The sequence below is a fragment of the Toxoplasma gondii genome, chromosome VIIa (assembly GCF_000006565.2).
Source record: "Toxoplasma gondii ME49 chromosome VIIa, whole genome shotgun sequence".
NCBI lineage: Eukaryota > Apicomplexa > Conoidasida > Eucoccidiorida > Sarcocystidae > Toxoplasma > Toxoplasma gondii.
Window position 1 is genome coordinate 2,919,012 of NC_031474.1, and position 21,374 is coordinate 2,940,385.

Genomic DNA, 21,374 nt, shown 5'->3' on the forward strand with positions numbered 1-21,374 from the left:
AAGACAGGATCTAAGCTAACGAGTGGAACAATGAGTCAGCACATTTCTCCGCGCCGTGCTTTCGGTTCTAGTAGATTGAGATTCGATTAGAGTTTGTTGGCACTTTGAAAAGTTCCCGTATTTACCAGAGGCGAAAACAGTGCTGGAAAGTTTGTGACCTCGCGGGGGAAAGGGGAGGTAGGATTTGCCAAAGGTTACTTGAAGCACACCGTACAGACCTTCGTGGTAAGAAGCCTTACCTCGACCAAAATCTCAATCCACCAGAGGATTACTTTGTAAAGGCGACTCGAATAGAATGTACGGCAACACACTTTCCTTCGGTACCTGGAGACTGACACGCAGCTTGCGCTCATTGAGAAATGCACAGCGAATATGGGAAGAGATTCACTTATACGGGTGCAAATGACGAAAGGGAAGTCGTTGTGAGTTCCGAAAACAACCCTTGCCACGACCGGGCGGCAGACAGGCGCGGAGACGGATCAACATTTGAATACTCAACAGGTGAGATGTGAAGCAACAAAAGCGAGCGGGAAATCTCGCAGCACACTCTGCACAAAACAGTTCCCCCGAGCATGCAATCAATCACATCTGTACATCTGCAAGTGATAGACAAAGGCGCAAAGGGACAGAATTCATTGATGTGCCCTTTGTCTCCTCAAGCTCCGAGCTAGCTCCTCCGCAGACGCGATTCGCATCAAAATTAGATAGTAGAAGGGAACGATGAGGCAAAACTAGAGGCGTTTCACAGCGAAACAAAGATGTTAGCCGCAGGCGAGATCGATGCATGACCGTTCCTTTGTTTTTTAAGTCAAGCTATTGGTCGCAGTCTTCAAGAGCACCTGCGTTCTTTTCTCTTTCAACGAAAGTGGCGTATCGTTCTTCATCCATTAGCCTCTTTGTCACTTTCGCCACGAGTGCGCTTGCGCTTTTTTCAACGCCTCCTTCTTCAGCTTCTGCTTGAGGGAGTCGAAGCTTGAGTAGCCAGCCCTGCCCCTCGGGGTCTTGAAAGACGAGGCTAGGCTGTTCCCTGACCTTTTCGTTGACTTCTACCACAAGCCCGTCAACAGGACTGTACACTTCTGCAACACTTTTCACACTCTCCAGAGAGCATACTGCGCTCCCCTTTTTCACTGAAGCATCTTCTTCGCCCGCCCGTGCTCTTTCGTCTTTCCGCATCTCGGCGCTTCTGCTGCCCGCTTGTGCCAGCCTCTCTGGGAAGTCGACGTAGACAACTTCCCCTAGCTCTTCAGCAGCATATGCACTGATGCCGACGACACCAAACAGGACGCGTTCAGAGCTTTTGGGAGTCTCACTTGCTACTACCTCAGGACTCGCAGCGGAAGTGGTGCAGGATTCTTCCTGCGTTGGTGGACAGTCCAGAGTAAGTCGAACATACTCGTGTGTCTTTGAGTAGTACACGCCAAGATGGTTTGGCGCAACTACCGAAGACGCAGAGGCAAGAGAAGAAAATACGCGACACCCTGAGGGCCGCGAAGAAGACGCAAGCAAACAGTGGCCGATGAGCTGGCCATCAGAAAAACCACGAGACAGAACGCGCGGGGTATGACGAAGTAGCCGCCCGCGAATAGTATTGCCAGGCTGAACTGGAATGCACGCCAGGTGGAAAGGCGGAAAAGGGGAATGAGGGAAGCCAGGTCGCGCGAAAGCACGCCGCATGATAAGGAACTGTCCCGAAGGAGAACACGGCCTCATGGCTGCGAGGGTCGCGGAAAAGACACTTTCTTCCCTAGTACGAGGTTGATGTTAAAATTCAGAAGTCAGAAGTCGGACTCGGTTGGTTCTCATGTAGACATGCCGTTTTCTCTTGGTGGATCCGTTTCGGTAGCGACAAATGGGTTTTTGTTCAGACCATCCAGAAAACGCACTGAAGCTCAAGGAACTGAGCCAATGATGGTGACGCCAACCTACATTTCTATGATGCTACGGATCCGTAATTTACCTAAGCATGTTTGTGCTGGCAGAGGCAGTCGGCGGAGTCTTTTGCCACGAATACTGCCTCACAAGATGGAGAAGTGGTTCCTACGGAATGACGGAGGGCGGGGACTTCCGAAGAGAATTCAGTCACTTATGCACGGCTGCGGGAACAAGTGCGAAAATTGAAAATTCCTGATTGAAGGTAAAGTTCGATTGCAGCAGTTCTGAAGGTCCGTTAGCAGTGATTCTGGGCAGTGCCAGGTGTATGTACAGGCAAGGTACCGCCGGTGCAAGACTGAGGGCGTTGTGGCGCGCCAATGGATGAGCCCGAAATGGAGAAAAAATTACTAGGGCAAAATTTCATACGAATAAAAGGAGTCCACAGTCGCTCATCGTCCGGCGGTGGAGTTGCTTCAGCCTTGGAAGGGGCCGTCAAGAGAGCTGATCAGACGTGCTCTCGAAAAGTCGCTGTGACACTACCAAATGCGGAACTCCCAGGAGCCTTGCAACTCCATCTGATCCATCGAAGCAAAGCGAACTAACATAGAAGCCATTATCATACTTTTATGCTGGACATTCAATTCGGCGGCTGTACCAAACAGTTCCGTGGGCTCCGCCAATGCTATGGTTGTGTGTCTGCACCGGAAGTAAGGAAGCCAGCGCAGTCAAGGCCAGAGACGACGTGTACGGCGGTGCAGTATAGGGCGAAAACGAATATGGATTCCTTTTAGAGACCGTTCCTGCGTTACTGCTTCAGGTCGTGAAAACCGAGGAGAGCTGGCGTCAAAAAGCAGATTCTTTTTCCAGCTAGGTTTTCTTTTCCGTTATCGGAATGTGTGCTGCGTTGTCATGGGGCAGCATGCGCCGTGGCGTCTGTGAGAACACGCGTGAGAGTCGCGCCGAATAGGCACCAGCCACAGCCGTCGGCCAGACAGGCGACAACACTGTGCCCGACATAATCTGAGAAACTGAGAGATCTTGCAGATTCAAGCCAGTTATCTGAGCACTGAAGCCCATTCGTTTTTCCGGAAGCATGGACGAACAGATGAAGAAAGTCCACTTTGTACGCGGGGCACGGATGCCTAAAAGCAGCTGCTACGATCGGCAGTGTGAAGACCAGGGAGAGGTGCTGTTTACCTCCCTCCTCGACGCGTGAGCCCGCTGTTCTCGCACATGCCTCACGGTTTCCTCTTTCTTGTTTCCACCTGCTTTTCACAGCTCCTTTTGCGTTTTAGCGGATGGCCCGTGTTTGCTGGCTTGACCGGCGCGTCGTTTATCAGGTCTTTTCAAAGGTTTCCCATTCACACCCCATGTGATCACTCGCGCACATGCCAGAAATTTTCCGCTTTCGTGCAACCGACAGGCCACATAGCGCGGAAGCGGACGAGCATTATGTTTTCCCTGTGTTTCTACACACTGTATCGCTGCATGAATTTGCTCATCTGCCCCAACACACGTTCATGTGCCTTCGCCTGCCGAGTTGTTTTGTAATTGATTGGGAGGTAGATATGCTCCCGATATCGCGTACCTCCGGTGAGAAGCAATTGTTCACAGACACAGTCTTCGACGGTTTTCCCTACCATAGTTTTGTCGCCATTGCCTTCGCGTCATTTTTTCGTTTCACTTGTTGTTTTCTATTCCTCCCTCTTGCGTTGCCCCTTCTTCCTGCACCGTTCGCGGGAGTGTTGACTGGGGGCGGACCAACCGCGAAAACATCGATGCTGGAAGCCGAAGACGGGAGTTCTCACGAGCAGCAGCACCAGAGAAATGATTCTGGGAATGGCGAACGCAGGGGTAAAGTATCTGCTTCCGACAAATATAGATAGTTCAGGTTAACGTGAAGATGGACAGAGGGTAAGAGACCTTTTCCGTCCTTGAGGTCGGCGCAGTTCCTCCCTCTTCGTGGAGTCTCTCATGCCTCTCGAATCCTTTTCACCTTGCTTGTGCTCGTGCCTCAACTCTACGTCTTTGTCCCTTGTGTTCCTCGCTCCACTCTCGTCTTCCTTCTTTCACCGCCCGCCTCCCCGTTTCCGTCACCTCCATTTCTTCCCTGGGTGCTATCTCTCCCCGTTTTTCTTTTCCAGTTCCTCTTCTCATCTTCAAGATGCATTCTTCCAGTGTCGAGCCGGGGGCTCCCCCGACTCCTGGCCCTTCGTATCCTTCTTCTCTCCCACCTTCGTACACAGAGCAGAATGTCCGTGAGATGATTGCGGCTTTCTACTCGCCGTCTGGGTGTGGAGTCACCCCTGCACAGGCAAACGAGTTCCTTGTCGACTTCCAGCAGCATGCGTCGGCCTGGCCGATCTGTATTTCCTTCTTGAACCACTTCGCTCGCTCGTCGCAGTCTTCATCTGTAGACACAGGCGACGAGTGCGTCCTCTATTTTGCCGCGCAGACTCTCGCGGCGCAAGCTCGCGCAGGCTTCCCTCAGCAGCTGTCTCTGGTGCTGGAGAAGAAGCGGGGGGGAGACTCCTTGGGCGGCGCGAGGGAGCGACACAGTTCAGCCGCTTCGACTGTCTTCAAGGAACTCAGAGAGGGCCTTTTGCAGCTTCTCTTCTCGTGCAGACGAGCGCCAAAAGCCGTCGTGCGCCAGCTAGCAGTCGCCCTCTCTGCGGCCCTCGTGTTTGGCGCCTGCGGAGGGGGTGATCAAGCGGGTCAAGACCGAGACGTGGAGGCAGGGGTAGGCAACGAAGAAGGTCTGAAGGAAGAAATCGCTCTCGAGGAAATCCTTGTCACTCTTGGACACGAACTCGGAGAACAGGCTGCAGGACCTCTTCTTGAGTTTCTTGCTGCTCTCCCCCAAGAGGTGTCGAGCCAGAGGTAAGGAGGCCACGCGGGGCAGGGGCGAGGAGAGGTCTGCCATGGAAAGCGGGTGGATGCCGCTCGACACGGCAGGTCATGAGATGAAAAAACAAACGCAAATGCTCGAAAGGGAGTTAGGATCTGGGATATCGTTTGAGTGTACAGGGGATCCTTTTTGGTTGCACAGTAAATCTTGGGCCCCGTACACACCGGCCTTCAAAGTCTAATCTCATAGTACACCTCGTAGTACACTCCCCACAAAAAGCGTGCAGTCAATTCCTCCTTTCTATTCTAAACAGTTGCTTCATTTCTGGAGAGTATATTCGGCGAGCTGGACTGCTGGTTTGGAGCTTGAAGGGTTTTGTGTACCAGATCCAGGTTCAGCGGTGCTCTATAGTAGAGAATGTTATTCCACGAGCAACAAGGGACACGTGGAGAGAGGGAGGCGAGAGGGGGGACAAGACGTTGGCTTGCTGTTCCTCTCCCGCGAGTCAAATTATTTCTTGTTTACTGTTTCCGCTCTCGTTTGTTCCCCTCTCACGAGGTCCACTGGAGCATTCTCCATTTGACCGTCATCTCTCCCGTCTGCGTTTGTATGACAGGATGTGGGTTTTCCCTCGAGTACTCCTCCGCTGTGTTGTGTGCTCAGTTTTGACCAGAACGTGCAACGCTGATGGAGTAGGATAGATAGACGGGTGGAGACAGGTACACACAGTTGCGTGGGACACCTACATAAAGATATGATTCCTTGCGTGTGGCTGGTTCTTTGTTTCTTCTTCATCGCCCCTGAACGTTTCCTCCACTTGCTCCGCTGTTATCCGTGCTGTGCTTCCTCCATCCTTGGCTGCCCTTTTCTCGCACCGAAATAGGATATGCTGTCTCCTTTTGTGTTCGGTGTTGTCTCCCTCAGGCTGTCTCTCTCTAAGCCTCAGCGCCTCGCGGTTCTGGGGACCCTGCTGGAGCGCCACGCGCCCAGTGCGTTGGCGGCAGCGGCCTCCGTTTTCGATTTTCTCGAGAAACGCGAGCAGACACTTTCCTCGTCTGCTGAGCCAGCTGTGACGTCCGAGATTTCCACTCTAAAGTCCGGTGAGCGCCGCAAAACGCGAAGCGGGACATGTCTACCCAGCCTGGTTCTTCTGCGTGGTCTCCAGCATTTGAAACTCTTTCTGCAGCCCCAGCGAAACTTTCGAAGTGCAGACTATCAGCTGTCACATATGCTCTTATGATCTCCGAACTTCGAATCGTGTCTGTCTATGCGTCTGTGTTTCATTATTCTTCCTATATATATATATATATATATATGATCTGTAGGCTGATGGTACGTTTATGCTTGTTTGTTTTCTGTTGCTTTTTATGCTTAGTCTGAAGCATGTTTCGTAATGGCTTCGTTTCTGTTGGAATCGTTCTCTGGAGAATCTTCTTCGTTGACGCGGCTGTTCCTTTCGGCGTCGTGATGCACGGCCGTTTGGGTGTCTCCCGGATTCCGTTCCCGGGGGGTCCCTGTTCCCTTTGCCCGGCTTTCGTCTGTTTTACTCGCTTTCACTCGTCGCCTTTGCAGGCGTGCTCCTCCTTCGGATCGCCTTAGCTCAGAGCTACAGCCTCCCCGTTTCCTTTCCCCTTCAGTCTTTGCGGGCGCTCGTGGGTCGCCTTGGACACTCTTCCAAGAACTGCTTGCGGACTACGCATCTCGTTCTCTTCATCTGTTCGCTGTGTGTTCACTGTTTTCCTTTTTCTGCAGCCGCCGTTTTGGCCGTTCAGTCTTGGATCTCCGCGCACTTGGCTCTCCTTTCTGTTTCGTCTTGTCAAGCTGCTCATCCTGGCGGTTTGTCTCCGATCGCTGCAATGTGCACGCGCCTTCTCTTTCGTTCTTTGCTTCCTTCGCATGTCTCTTCTTCGGCTCCTCTTTCCGCCTCTGCTCTTCCATCTTCCTCCTCTCTGAGAGTCCTCTTGGTGACTCTGCAGTCTGCGTCGTCCGTGTCTCGAGATGCCGCGGACGCCGGTCCTCGACGCCTGCCTCCGGAGACAATCGACGGGCTTCAAGCCGCCGCGGACGCGGTCGCGGCGCTGGCGGCGCTTGCAACCGCGGTCGCAAACGAGGAACGCGAAGACGACGGCGCCCGAGGCGACATGACCCGGCACCAGGGGCCTGCTACGTCTCAGCGGGAAGAGAATGAAGAGGGAATGAAGTGCATGCGCCAGATTATGGAGATTATTGTTCAAGGCTATGCTGTTGGCTGCAACGCCTTACAACAGGAGGAAAGAAGGGTAAACGGACGCTTTGTTGCTGGAAGGAAGAGGGGAACGACGAAAGGTGAAATCAAATCAGTTTGAACGCGCATGTATCTTTCACGCTACGTTCCCGTGTGACTCGCATCTCTCTTCCCTGTTGTGATGTGTTTACGCTGCACATGCCCATTTCCACCGTCAGTTGTAAATTGCCCCCTTCTCTTAAGCCTTGCAAGGACCATGCAAATGAAAACTGCTCGCCCTTCTCACTCTTATTTCGTCTGGGTTGTGTATGTATGCACCATTACGGAACTCTGCTCAAATAGGACCGCTGCTGCTGGGACTCTACATTGCGTTTCCAGGATAGTTTTGTTTTCAAGCCTCTTCAACTTGTAGCTGTTTTACACAGATCAGTGGGGTGGTGGTGTACAGCAGCCATAAAAAAATGGCTGTTTCGGATTCGATGCTTCACATAAAACCTCTCCCTTTCATCGAAGTTGACTACGTGTTCTCTCCGTCTCAGTTTATTTCTCCCCGCTCCGCTGCCGATGGGATTGTACATGATGTACTTGCGGTAGTAGTATGAAGCCTCCTCTACTTTGTCGCTCGGTCGTCTCTCTGATGCTGCACGTCACGTTTTCTTCGTTTTTGCAGTTTATGGCGCCCGTGGATGCGGAACGTCTCCAAGCGTTTTCAGCGGGTCTCGTTGAATTGGCTAAGGAAGTTCTTCCGGCGTTTTTCCACGGGGATCCGTGGCCGCTCGCGCCTTCGGCTGTCTCGGCCCTGTCGCCTTCCGTCTCGGTCTCTCTCGAGCAGATCCGCGCCTTTGCGGCGGACACCTTGGTGCCGCACCCGTCACTGGACGTGAAGGAGATCGGTCTGGACTTCCACTACAACTTCCTCTTCCACTTCATGAGTCTCCTCTCGCAGCAGCAGGAGCTTCAACAGAACTTGCAGGCGCTCGAAGAGAATTTTGTGGCGGAGCAGGCGGCGAGACAGGCACACACTTCTCAGGCGGCGGACGTCTCTGGAGCCCTTCGGACCACCGGCTCTTCTTCCGCGAACGGAGACTCGACACTTGATGAGGCCGTCGGAGACTCTTCTGCGTCTGCCCTGGCTACAGCGAGGCGCATCTACGACGCCGTCGTCACAGAGACAGAGCAGAGGAGACAGCGGCTCTCGCCTGTCTACCTCCACTTCCTCGACACTTTAATGGCACAGGTGGGGGCTCCCTCCGCCCTCGCCGTTGTCAACGAAGAAGTCGACCTCGAGAGGTGGGGCAGGTTTCGAGATGAAGCCGCAGTAAATCTGACGGAAGCGACTCTCGTGGTTGGGCACGCGCAGATCCTGGAGAAGACGAAAGACGAGCTGGAAGCGATTCTCAAGTTGGCTTCGCTGGCGGAGACAGGGGCGACTCCTGGCGCCGAGGCCAACACCGCAGGTGGACCGGTAAGGTGACGCCCAGAGCCTCGAGCGTGAGGTGAAGAACACCGATCTGTGCGTGTGTGCAGTTCCGATACAGCGGTCGATGAGTTTGGGATTCATGCCGTCCGCGTTTCGAACTCGCCTTCGCAGGACTTCGTGTCGAGTGATCTGCATTTTTCGCGCCATCTTCTTGCTTCGGCTGGTATTTCCTCTGCTACGCGCCCTGCGCTCTTCTGTGGCAAAGTGCCGGCGATTTCACGAGAGACAGATGGGGACATACGGATGAAAGAAGTCAGAAAAGAAGAGAAGTCACGTTTTCTATGTTTGAGTTCTGTGGGTTCTCGTTACACGTTTTGCGCTAGTGTTTGGGCGGGGGGGTTCAGACTTCTTCATTGGCCTTCAGGTCTTTTTCCATCGACGCGAGTCTGTTCTCGGAGCGATTCCCACAGATCTGCCGACTGTCCTCTGGTCCGGCCCTCCAGCTCTGAAACCGCTCTCATTTGGTGCCCGCTTTCTGAAGAGCCTCTGACCCCCTTTCGGTTTCTGTTTCGCTGTGACCTCACAGTCACGATTCTCTCTTTTTCCCCAATCATCCGACCACGCTTGTTGCATTTCGTGGAAGGTGACTTTCTAAATCCTGTCTCTGTGGCCTTCGGGAGCTGCCTGCATGTGTTTGTCTTTCCCGTGCCTTCGACTCTTGCTATCCCTGTGTTCTCTCAGAAAACACGACAGGCTCCCGAAGCGCCGCTGCCGTGGCAACGGCTGGAAGTGTGTCTCTTCGTGCTCACTACTGTCGCCCCACGAGCCCCTGCTGGAGACGACAAAGTCATCCCACTCTCTCTGGAAGTTCTGCCTCGCCTGCCGTATGAGACAGCTCTTGATTTCGCAACCGGTGTGGGCGGCAATGCGCAGAGAAAGCCAACAGACGAAGAGCGAGAAGCCACAGCTCTCTTTCTCCATGCTGCCGCGGGTCGATTCATTCTCTGGACTGCAGGCTACATTGGCACCCAGAAGCGTCTGTTTGCTTCCCTCATTCAATTTCTCACCTGCACGAGCTTGCCGTTCGTCACCAAAGCTGCGCAGGTACGAAATATGGACTGGGTGGGAAACGGGCAAATGACTAGTGTTGAGCTGATAGCCTTACACAGGAACAGTTATACACTAGCTTCTGCCGTTCAAAAGGCTAGGACAGTTTCCTCTAAAAGAGTTAAGGATTCAATTCCCTCAAAAGCATCTTCGGAGGGTGGCGTCCCTAGCGAATGCGATATCGTTAGCTAAAAGGAAACCGTAGACGACACTCGAGAACGTAGTTGCAACAAAGTAGAGAGTGCGGTGACGGTCTCGTTCAGCATTGCCCAGCATCCGCTGTATTGGGGAGCAAGAAACAAAGAGTTTGACACATCTGAGAAGACGTAGCGACACTCGAACGAGCGAATGAGTGCAGCAGCTGTGACTAGCGCTTCGTTACCTGCCTTAGATGATCCACATGAATTCACGTGAAAGCCACTGTAAGCAAAGGGCGCGATACACAGAGAAGCATAAAGAGGAATGGGGACGGAGGCGAAAGACAGAGAAAGGAACCGCCAGCCTTTTCAATCATCCGTTTAGCGTTCGTGGGTGTGTCACGTTGCCACTGGATTGTTTTTTGTGATTTCTTTTTGATTTTCACCTGTGGTTTGCTTGCTCTTTTGTAGCGCCAGAAAGTCGGTTTACACTGTGACGCCGCCGTCTGCAAACTGCGAGAACTCGCAGAAGAAGTTCTCGTTGAAGCCGTGAAAGCTCTGGACGCTTCTGCCGCGCCAATGCTCGCGGAGGAAGCTGCTGAGGAGGATGTTAACCTCATTCTCAACTCGCTTGTTTCTCTTATTCTCGAGTAAGGAGATGCACCAATTTCTGTAAAGATTTATATATATATATATATATATGTATATATTCTGACTAGCCGTATACTTACCTAACCAACTAATGATCACCGTATAATATATATATCTATATATGCAGAAGTTATGGTCATAAAAAGCTTTGAATATCTGGGTGCCTGTGTGTGTTTATGTGTTGATGTGGTGGGAAGGAGGGGATTATCTTACGCTTTAGGTCTGCAGGTGATGTGTTTCCGACTCGTGGTTATGCTGACAGAAACATGATCAACGCGTCATATGGTCTAACGTCCCGGTATTCCATATAGATGACTCTCTGTGGTCGAGTTGGAAGTTTCATGTTTGCAGTCCCGATTCTGTAGAGAGGGTGTGATACTGTCAATATGCTGACAACGTCAGTGTGTGTGCGTGTCTTCGTCGAGGAAAAAGTGGAGACACAACTCCACTTTATCTAACCCGTGTTCCTCATCTCGTAGAAATGTATGCACATACATATACATATATATGTATGTATATATATATATATATGTACATGTGTGCTCAGATGAATGAGGATGCACGCCTGTGAAGTCTCGACACAGTGCTAGGGTTGTATCTTCGTGGGGACACGTTATGTGTTTGTAGAGTGGTTCAGCTGTCACTTGCGGCTCGAGTTTCTTTTTTTAAAAAGTTGTCTCCCCTGCAAGCAGAGGTTTCTAGAAGCTACCATGTGTTTGATTGCCTCCGACCACGTCCATCTCGTTGGGGTTTCGTCTGTTACCCGGGGCCTACGGTGGCACAGAAGTGTCTTTGTTCTTTTTTGTCTGCACGTCTTTTGCATGCAGAGAAAATCTCAGCATCGACAACCGTGCGGCTTTGGTCCTCGCGGCCGGTGCAGTCCTGGCGCCGATGCCTGCTGACAGGATGCGCATTCTGCACAGGCAGCTATTGAGCGTAAGCGTTTGCTCTCTTAGGATATCATCGTAAAATGTACTCGACGGCCTCGAGGTGGGCCGAGTGCATTATCGTTCTCTACCCCTAAGCACCAACTCGGTGTAGACCGACGGTTCCTTTTCCACGTAGACGCATTTGGCAACCGACTGAGGCCTGCAGGGGGGGCGCGTGCGTCTCCTGCTAAGCCGACATTAATGCGACAAACGAGGGAGCGTAGAATAAAGCAGTAACTGATGGCCAGAATCCTAGGTTGACCACTAATAAGGACCGCTCGGCGTGAATAGGTAGAGTTTGAGAGACAAAGCGCAGAGCGAGGATGACGTGGCGGTAGTGTCCGAAAAGAACGTCTTCGTCCTTAAATCTTCGCTTTCGCTTTGTCTTTGTCCTGGACTTGGTCTTTGCTGTCGTCATCTTTTACACGTGTACTCTGTCGCCCTTTCTCCGGGTGTTCTTCCTCCCCCGTGGTCCAACTTTTGATTTCTTCCAGCCGTGCTGTTGTACTTCTGAGCTCATTTTTCTGCTTGCGCATGCCTTTGTTCTCACGCCCTCGTCTCCAGTCTCTAGGCCAAAATCTAAGGGAAGTGTTGGCACAGCCGGATAGCTCTTCGACGGCGTACGGAAATGCTGTTAAGCTGTTTTTCTCCGCGGTTCAAGGCTTGCGTCCTTCCTACTCTCTACCTCTCCCCCCTTACTCGGCAGGCGATCTGTGCGAGCCTCTACCTAGTAGGAGCACATGCATCTCTGGGCTTCAAACGTTTCGTCAAAAGTGAAACAAAGTGTTGTCGCTAAAGGGTGGAAGACATGCATGCAATCTGATCTTGGTGCCGCCCCCTAGAGACGAGATAGGGTCGACGGAAAGGGGGTCCTCCAAGTTTCGCTGCCGTAATAACAGTCTTGAATGCAACACGAACAGGAACTCCAGTTGTATTGCCCGTCTCATCTTTTGCTCTCTGTGTAGTAGGGAGGAAGAAGATGGCAGTCGAGTGTATTTCTGTTTTCTGCTTGTTTTCCTTCTCCCCGCTAGCGACTGTACGAAATTAAGGTCCAGATCTGGCGTATCGGTTATGAGAACAGGGAAACATACCTATATTGTGGAGCGACATCTCTATCTGACAGTACGTGTGTGTTTGCCCCGCCGAGATTTGTATTTTGACCCTCTCGGCGTTGTCTCTGTCCAGTGTTGTTTGTGGATATATTCGTGTTTTTGCAAGCCGCTCTGGACTTAGGTGAGCATGCTTTGCTCTGTTTCTTTATGATGTTCTCCGCGCTAATCTGCAGAGGACAGCCCGTACCGGCATCCCGTCCTTGATGTCACGCAAGAGCTGTGGGAGACAATTGAGGAGGCGATGAAGAATCCCAGAAGACAAGAGCATCTGTACGAGCAGTCGACCTACGCAATTGTCGCGGTCATCTTGACATGTCGCGCTCACGTTCCTCGTTACATGTGAGTGATGACAGGGACGTACAAAATACGAAAACTGGGAAGCGAAGACAAGCGGTCAGGAGGATGCACGAGGGTAACGGAAAGCAGCGTTCATCTACGGATAGTCACACGCGCGAAGGGCACATACACACGTGGAAGAGACGCGAAGACGGACCTGAGATGGAGGGCTTCAAAGCGAGAGATTTTCAGAAACATTCTTTTGAGAAGAAGCAAACTCAGTACTCTTTCTCACTGTAGTGTCGAATGTGCAGAAGCCTGCGGCCGTTCCCGCTGCGTGGTGAACGGTTCCTTGTATGCTACAGAGAAGCTATGTTGTAATAGTCCGGACACTCTACAGGAGCGTTGTGGCTAGGCTGCCTGAACGTGAGCGGTTGGTTAGCGCGGAACATATTGGCTGTGTTGTCTTTTTACTGAGGTTTTGGATCCGTTCAAGTGCGTAGCGGTACAGCGTCAAAATGCCTAACTGTCTCTCTGATCTCCTGTCTGCAGGGTGCTCTTTCGATTCCTCGACGTGCTCGCAGAAACCTTTGCGCTGTATCCCACTGCGTACCACCTGGGGGCCTTGCGGACACTGGAGGGCCTTTTCGGCAGTGCGCCTGAGGAACCGATCTTGGCGGCTGTCTGCGACTGCATGCGGCGTTGCGTCCTGGCGACTCTCGAGCGAATCAACGTAGGACGCTGAAGTCCACATGCATTCACAGAGACGGGTTCTGACCAACACGCAGGTGCATGTGCCCCAGGGTGTCTGAACGTGCATGCAACTGGATATGTATATCTTACATGCATACATACGTATATGTGTGTGTGCCAATCGTGGTAGCTCAAGAGAGATAGGAAAAGCCTTCATAGAAAGAGGAGAGGGAGTGGTGCAGGCAATTCTGTACGTGAGGCTGTTTTAGTGCATGGCTGTGGTGATAATGATTCCGGTTTATCGAACGAGAAAAACACTGGTTTCTCGACTTGAGGAAAGAAATGTGTAGAAGTGAGATCTTTCCTGGCTTCGTTCCTGAGGCTCTCCGAATGGCGGTGGCATCTCCCTGGTCGCCCCCACAGGCAGCCGCCTGAGGCTGTGTGGTGACAAAAGCGCATGCGGCCACAACATAACAACTTGGCGCCGTCGCTGCAGAGAGGACGAAGCCAGTTCTCCTTTTACGGATGCGTGTGCTTCTCACTTCTTTTTGTGGGGGGGCGTGTTGTGTCCGTCTCGCTCCGTATCTCACCGCGCACTGGCTTTTCCTCTCACACTTTTTCCACTTTCCACTGCATGCCTGGCATCTGCAGGTGGAAGGCGAACACTACGTGTACAGACAGCCGGACCTCGTTGGCATGACGGTGGACTGCGTGAACATCGCACTTTTGCATCCTCTCTTGGCAATCCGTTTCATCCAGTCTCCCCATAGCAGCGACTTCACCAGTCAGAACGAGATGACAGGAGTCTCGCAAGCGTCAGAGTCCCGGAACTGGTTCTGTACCGTCGCCCTTGCTGTTCTCCAATTCGCACCCACTTGTCACCATCCAAAGGTACCACGCTAGTGTCCCTACACACGAATCGAGTCCAGTAATGTCAAACTGTATCTTTCTCTTTATGTGTGTTTTGATCGTGTGTTTTCAGAAACAAAGAGCGAAACAGTGAACAGCATGCGTTTGTGTGGGTTCACCTTTCTGTCGTTGTTATTCGAACTGCATGCAGAAACTGCGTCACCGGAACTCGTGGAGGTGTGTGTTTTCTTCAGGTTCTCCACACATTCATGGTTTTCTTCTCGCGTCTCGCAGGCTGGACGGACCCACCCTCGCAGCTCCACGCCTTTGACCGAGGTGAGAACGCGAGGAGCCCGGCGCGATTGGTAAAGCACAGAAGAAATAGCAACGTTGATTCTTTTCACGAGTTTGAACCATGCGTGAGGTTAATAAGTTTGCATGCAGTGGTTAGCCCGCTTTCACTCAAATTCACGCATGTTTGGATCGCATGCAGCTCCACCTACAAAGTCTTGTATGCGGAAGCGTATGCAAGGCAGCATCGGGGAATATGTGAAACTGTCCTTGCTTCGAGTTCCCCACTTGAGACAGTTTGTGTCTGCGCACCGCGAGTGCCACCTTAGAAGCATAGGTGGAAATCATGAATGTTTGTACGGTCATTTGTCGCCTCTCTCAAGAAAGCGTCGAATGTGCGATTTCTGTGAATGCCTTGCCGCTGTTTCCTTTCCTTCATCCTCGTGCGCCTGCTCCTCTGGTTCCCTTGTTGTCCTCTCCCTTGGTAGGGGGCTCGATTCCATGGTTGCTCGAAGCCGCGGAGAAGACCCAGCAAGCGGTTTTGGCTCTCCTTGTGAAGCCCCAGCCGGCCGCGTTTTCGCAAGCATTTCCCCACGGAGGCAAGCTGGAGGACGCAAAAAAACAGGGCGAGAAGACTTACGCGGCCGTGGTGATTCACGTGATTATCCAAGCACTCACGAGTGTGCACTCTGCCGTTCAGTCGTGGATAGGAAACGCCGCTCAAACACTTCTTCTCCTTCTGCACCATCCCGTTTTAGCGGAGCAGGGCCGGGTGGCTCTGGAAGCCGCTGTGATGGTAAGCGTTTCAGTTGAAATTTCTCTCGGTCTTTCTTCACGAGTGTCGAAGACCAGGGTCAAAGACAAAGGTCAAGCAACACCGTGATAGCTCCTTTGGTTGACACGAAGGAAGTCACATATTCGACGATCTCGGCCCTTGTGGTGGCTAGTGCGTTATCGTTAAAACGATGTATGGGACGCGAGGCCAGAGGATCGAACAAGAAAATTTGTTATGGACTGAGAGTCACTTTTGGTTCCGTTGTCTCAAGTGGGCAAGCACTCTTCATGTCTGCTCGATAGCTTTTTTACGCAACGCGTCAGCATATAAAACAGCGTGTTTTTGTACAACTGTACGTCTGATCGTTGTCTGCCTTGTCAAGTGTCCAGCACAGGTGGAGCGAATAAACACAGATGTGTACAGACATAATGCTCCACGTCGCGGTCGATGCACCTGTTTCGCTCGCCAGAAGCACGCAGCGCTGCACATCTTATGACGCCAGAAGGCACCTCAAGGCAACAGGCAGCTCCTGAAAAGGTGGCGGATCGTACAGCATGACGCGATCCTGATTTATTGACTGTTGCGGGCCTGTCGTGTTGTCTGCATGTAGAAGTGCCACAGGGGTGTCTGTGGATTCGCTTCGTCACGAAGCATTCATTTAGCGCTGGGTCTATGCACATCTCGAATTAAATATATATCATGAAGTTCTGAAGGCTGTTGTGTTTACCACATTTCGCCAGACCTTTTTTCTCTTCTGGGTGGTGTCTGTAGGGTCTTCATCCGCACCTGCTGAGCACGGAGCAGCGACGAACTTTCCTTCGAAACGCTCTAGCCGAAACATCTGTTCGAGGCTTTTGTGTCCTCTGTCAACAGTTGGCTGACGACGCAAATGCGCAGTACCAAAGAAGCAAGTTTTCTGCAGGTGTCTCAGGGGGTTCTCAGGGGGGCGAGCCAACTCTCTCGGGAGACGCCACGAGTCGAGGCGGTGATGTGCTGTCAATGTGCTGAGGATTTTTACTGGAAACTCACCGATATAATTATCGTGCAAGCATGCATAAGCAACTCAGTGCGTCTGTCCTGAATCCGGTAGTGGTGTTCTGGGTGGAAAGTGGGCCGTAGCTATTGAGAAACACTTTACTATCATCTGAGTTGTAGTTTCCTCTCCCGGTTGAAACGATTTGAACGAATGATAAATGTAATACATATACTGCGTCGAGACCACAACCGAGAGCATGGGTAAAGAAATGAAGAACATGGCGGCGGTGGAGTCGCGGGGAGTGAGAACTTTGACAGATCTCGCAGGAGTAACAGAGGTGCCAGCGAAAAACGATTCAGAATGCGCACTGCGACATCTTTTGTTTTAAGCACTCTGACACCATATGAGGACGAGAGGCGTTCCGCCGCTTTTCTCTGTGGACGTGCGATGGACATCGTGCCACATTTTCCCAGCGGAGTGGGGCATAGTCGTGTTTTGTCAGTGGTTTGCGAGCAGCGAGGCTTCTTCGCTTCTTCGATGCAGTGGCTGTGTTTTGTGCGCACACAATCGTTCGCGATCCTCAGAGGGGTTGATGCGTTCGACACTCTGGGTGAACAAAGTCGTAATTCCATACTAGGCAAGAAACTTCTTTCGTCTGATGGAGAAAGGGCCTCAAATAATGAAATTCAACACTTTTAGCTGCCTTTGCAGTGGAGTGGTCATGTGGAGCGGTCTTGAAAACCTAGGTGCTTTCCGGAAGAGAGGCATGCGCTCTTGTTTTTTCTCCCTAGCGTGCAGAACCGAGCCTGAAACGGCGCTTGCGAGTTTTCTGGTCTCGCAGTTTCGTGCTTTCCTCGAGGCCGGTCGTGCACTGAAAGTGGACGGCCAGCCACAAGGCGTTGTCCGCCCAGACGCCGGATTTGTCCGAAGCACAAATAACAAGGGTTAGCTCTTGCCTCCTCTGCTCAGAATTACGCGTCATAGTTCCCCGAAATCCAGGCTTTCGGTGTGTAGGCTGCAAGCAACGCTGTGCGCATTGACGTCGCTGCAGGCGGTGTGAAGGGATGTCCTTTTACAACGCTTGTTGAGAGAACCAAAGTTGACATAGTTTCATTCACCAACGTCTGACGGTTTCCTGCTGCTTAGAGGCAAGGAACAAAACATAATAGCTTGTCAGGAGTACGTCTACAAGAACCCAAAAAGCATGTGGTTCCCATTCACCAGGTGTAATATACAGACAATAGGTAACCCACTTTCTCCCAAATTCAACTTTTACTGCTTTCTTCTCTGTTTCGTCTAGGGAGGTTCAAACATCAGGGTCGAACAAAGTTCACAGAGCTTCACCTCTGGAACCCGTTCTTTTCTCCAGCATTTCACCTTCAGCTGCGTCTCCCCACAGGCCGCGCTTCTTCCATGAATGCTCACAGTTCTGCCTTTTCCCCAGGCCCCGCGTCACACCCGCGCCTCCATCTTCTGAAATCGGGCAGCCCAGTCTGTTCGTCGACTGCGCGTTCAACACGGTTCTCCCTTATTACCTAGCGATTTTGGTGGGATCTTTAAAAAAATGCCGCATAAGCAAACACTTTCTAAAACACACATCACTAGCCGTTTGTTTGTCCAAGCGAATTCGACTCGACTCTTCCTAGGTACAGCGTTCGATCTGTACCATGGTTTGATTGCAGCTGTGTTAGCGCGCTTCCACGTGGCTCACTCTTTCCACGCAGTTCACAGAACATAGAGATTGAGGGAAGATCCCCACCTCAGCGACTCGCGATCCTGAATCTTTGCTCCCCTCGCTCTGGTTACTCTTCCTTGCCGGCGTGGATCATCGCGAAACTGTCCTTGATGAAACAACGACAGCACGTCCCGCCAGAATTCCGCTGAAACCGATGGGAAGAGAGTAACGGCTTTCAACCAGGTGAGCACCGAATTGCCGCCAGCAGCAACCCGTAGAAAGAATCGAACGTCATGAGACTCGCAAGGAAAGACGCGAGTCCGATCCTTTTGGGGACAAAAAGGCGAGCCATCTAGACAGGTAGCGGGCGGTGTGGTGCCTCTAAGTTCCAGTGAGAATACAGCTGCTGCCTGCTCATCCGCAGGGATTAGAACAAACTGTTCGCTACAAAAACTCGGATCCTCGAGGGCATCGGCGCAGAAGTCGCGCCGCCTCGTGGAGATCAGGTGCCGTTTCTGCTCCTTCGTGTTCAAACATCTCGCTGCAGGCCTCCGTGTCGCCAGATTGTTTCCAGATTCTCTCTGTGCAATCTTTTTAAAACGCTGCGCAGCATGTTTCCTTGTCACCGCTCCTCTCGCCCTCTTCTCTACGTCACATCCTTCTTCGTTTCGGATCCCACGGCCTTTCGTGGGGTCCCTGGTCGCTTGGCAAGGGGCTGGTGCTTATGGGAAAATCGTAGCACGGCTGAGTAGTCGAAACTCGGGTACTCGTTTAGCCAGCTTATCACGTCCCAAAAGAACATAAGATTTTTTGCCAGGAACACGTAGAAAACCAGCCGGTTGTGGAAGAAACGAAAAAGCAGTGTCCCAAGAGTCCGGGTTCCCCCTGTTCGCGCCACGGTCATCTGGTCGTAGTAGTCTCTGTAGACGAAGATATACGAGTCGAGGACTTGGAGAAAAAGCGTGGCGAAAAGGAGCGAAATTTTCCACCGCGCCTCGACCTTCAGTGCCTTTCGGCGATCTCGCACGCAACGCCGTTGCAGTCGTTCCTCGAGGCCCCGCGCGCTGGCAGGCACTTCGGCTCCGTTTGCCTGCGCCTTCCGTCTCGCTGTAAAGACCGCACGACGGCGCAACGCTTCTGCCGACTGCAGTGCCTTCTCACCACACGGGGCTTCCCGCGTTTCGTCGAGCGAGCGAGACTGAGACCTCGCAGGAAATGGAGAAAGGGACGGATGCGGCGAAAGCGTGCGGTCCTTGCTGACGTCCGCCTGACTAAGTCGCTCGCTGAGTGGCGTCCCCCAGACAGAACCCGGAGGCTCGGCTACGACCTCTGCTGTGTTTCCAGAAGAGATTTGTGAGTCAAAAATCCGGTGTTGCCCGGTTTGAACAGAAGAATTGCCTGCAGCAGTCTCCTGGTGTTCGTCCTCTGTCGTGCGATGGTGCAAGCCAGTTCCTCCACCCAGTCGTTCACGACCCTGCGACCTAGAGGACTGGTCGTCGCTCAACTCAGAAACGCCATTCTCACCGGAAGAAATCAGTGAGGACCATTGATTGCCGACTTCAGCAAAGGAGACATCCAATAAGACGTCGCTCGTTCCAGGCTCGGAGCCGCCGTTCGCCGCGAGCGTGAACGGCAAGTGCTGAGGACTCCATGCCGCCAGGAGCAGCGCCAGCAGGGGGGGAAGAGCAAACACAGATCCAACAAGATTCTTGCACATTGCAGCCCTTCGGTAAAACATAGTACCCGACAGAATTCGAGTAGAAGTCGCTGGAGGCAGCGGCGGAACAAAGTCCGCCTTCTCGAGCTGCATAAGGGAGCTTTAGACCGGCGGGTCCCGCCGGTCTACAATGCCTCTCCCAGGTGTGTCACACGCGCATTCTACTCGCGTTTGAGAACGCGGAATAAATGTCACTTTCATGAAGCCATATGTTGGAGAAGCCTCGTCTGTTTGTTGCAGAAAGGAATATCTGAATTTACGTACCCAGGCCGATTTTTAAGTCGCTGTTGTGCCTCTTCGCGGAGAGCGGAACTTACGGGGGACCTCCAGAGTCGGTGAAAAAAGTGGCGCGACAAATGCTCGGAGAAGGAAGGGAAACGCACAGGAAACGGGTCCGTCAAAATGGATGCATGTAACATAAAGTAGAGACTCTCGGTCTCCAAAGGACTCATCTGTGTCGTAGGGGAGCCTCAAGTTCTTTTTCGTGGACGTATGATTCTCGCTTCGGAGGATGGGAAAGACACTCCGAACCCCCATACAGGAGTATGCTGGCGCGGCAAGCGGATGACGCAAGGAACTCACAGTCGTTGAGTTAAATGTAATTCGATGCAGCACGGGAAAATTGCTTTGCCGTTGTTCACAGTCTAATCTTGTGGGCCTGTGGTGAACCTGTTATTCAGACTAATGAGAGCAGTGGCCCCGTCTGCCTGCTGCTGCGTGAGGCTACGACACGAATTCTCCCGGCTTGCGCGCCACACTGCTTACAGGGTGGTTGACATTCCGGGAGTTAACATATTTACTCGTATAGAACATGCGAAGACGCTTGAAAGAGATAAATGTACGATTAGTTTTTATTTCGTGTTGAGTTGCGCCCATGAAAACGGTAGGAGCACGGTCGTCGGTGGGTTTCTGATACAGCTCACGCAGCAGCTTCGCGAAATCCTGGCTGAATGAGACTTCTCTGCGATGCGGGAAAGAAACAGTTGCGTTCGGGCAGTGGGGATAAAAAAACGTCAAGAAACCACAACTCTTCTTAAACCGCCATAAAATGTTATTCAAAGCAACACCAGCAGTATCTCTTCGCTCACATTGTGCTCATATCTTTTGCGAACTGTGCGTCTAACTTGGCCACAGTCTCAGGCCAAGTCCTGTGGAGTGCTGTGTGCCGACCGTGGTCTGGTGGACTATAACCGGCGGCTAAAAAAGATATGACTCATGGTTCCGAGGAACTATCATAGGAAAATGGGAACTAACTAGGTGGTGTCTCTGCTCAGTTTATAGAAGCTTCACGGTTCAGACCGTCACCACCAGTGTATGCATCCAGTGAATTCACATGGGATTTTGCTTGTCACTCCCACAGACGTCAAACACGCGCACATGCGGAACGAAACCGTAATCGCAGTACGTCGTCAATCCTGTACTAATCACACGTCTCCCGACCTAAAACACCCTGGTTGCTGCCTTTGGTTTGTAAGCACAGGATCTCACTCTCGTTTCGGTCCTCGCAGCACGGCAACGGCCTCCATGGTACCAAACGGCAACGGTTCTATCTATTATAGCCCTCAGGTCACCACACAAGACGTCTTATGGATGTTTCCGGATAGTCCGTCCTAAGTTGTCAACAATGCCCCTGTGATAGAACTGCACGTTCAAGTTTTTCCGGCTCTTGTCGAAAGCCGCCTGCTGGATGTTCTTGTCTGTACAACAAAAAGCGTGGTGCTCTCCAATCCCCATTTGGAATGTCTTAGCAGATGTGGGTGAGGTGCGTATCTCAACTCTATTGTTTTTCGTTGGTAGATATATCAGCCGTAATTTGCTG

At 52.1% G+C, this 21,374-nt stretch overlaps 3 protein-coding genes across 3 annotated transcripts; 1 reads left to right on the plus strand and 2 right to left on the minus strand.

Moving 5' to 3' along the window:
• Positions 1–324: 324 nt before the first annotated feature.
• On the plus strand, positions 325–16,959 carry TGME49_202950 (hypothetical protein). Its single transcript, XM_018779230.1, has 14 exons — positions 325–4,755; positions 5,648–5,823; positions 6,476–7,002; positions 7,618–8,412; positions 9,109–9,471; positions 10,083–10,261; positions 11,090–11,198; positions 11,756–11,921; positions 12,477–12,642; positions 13,132–13,312; positions 13,924–14,163; positions 14,376–14,457; positions 14,901–15,208; positions 15,959–16,959. Exons 1-14 carry the CDS (start codon positions 4,040–4,042, stop codon positions 16,193–16,195), a joined length of 4,245 nt encoding a protein of 1,414 aa, XP_018637378.1. The 5' UTR covers positions 325–4,039; the 3' UTR covers positions 16,196–16,959.
• Positions 737–2,430, minus strand: TGME49_202960 (glycine cleavage H-protein). Its single transcript, XM_002367537.2, has one exon. The coding sequence runs from the start codon at positions 1,711–1,713 to the stop codon at positions 814–816; it is 900 nt and encodes a 299-aa protein (XP_002367578.1). The 5' UTR covers positions 1,714–2,430; the 3' UTR covers positions 737–813.
• Positions 16,960–17,237: 278 nt separating the features above from the next.
• TGME49_202940 (hypothetical protein) lies at positions 17,238–20,551 on the minus strand. The gene has a single exon (XM_002367535.2). It carries the CDS (start codon positions 19,646–19,648, stop codon positions 18,485–18,487), a length of 1,164 nt encoding a protein of 387 aa, XP_002367576.1. The 5' UTR covers positions 19,649–20,551; the 3' UTR covers positions 17,238–18,484.
• Positions 20,552–21,374: the final 823 nt, after the last annotated feature.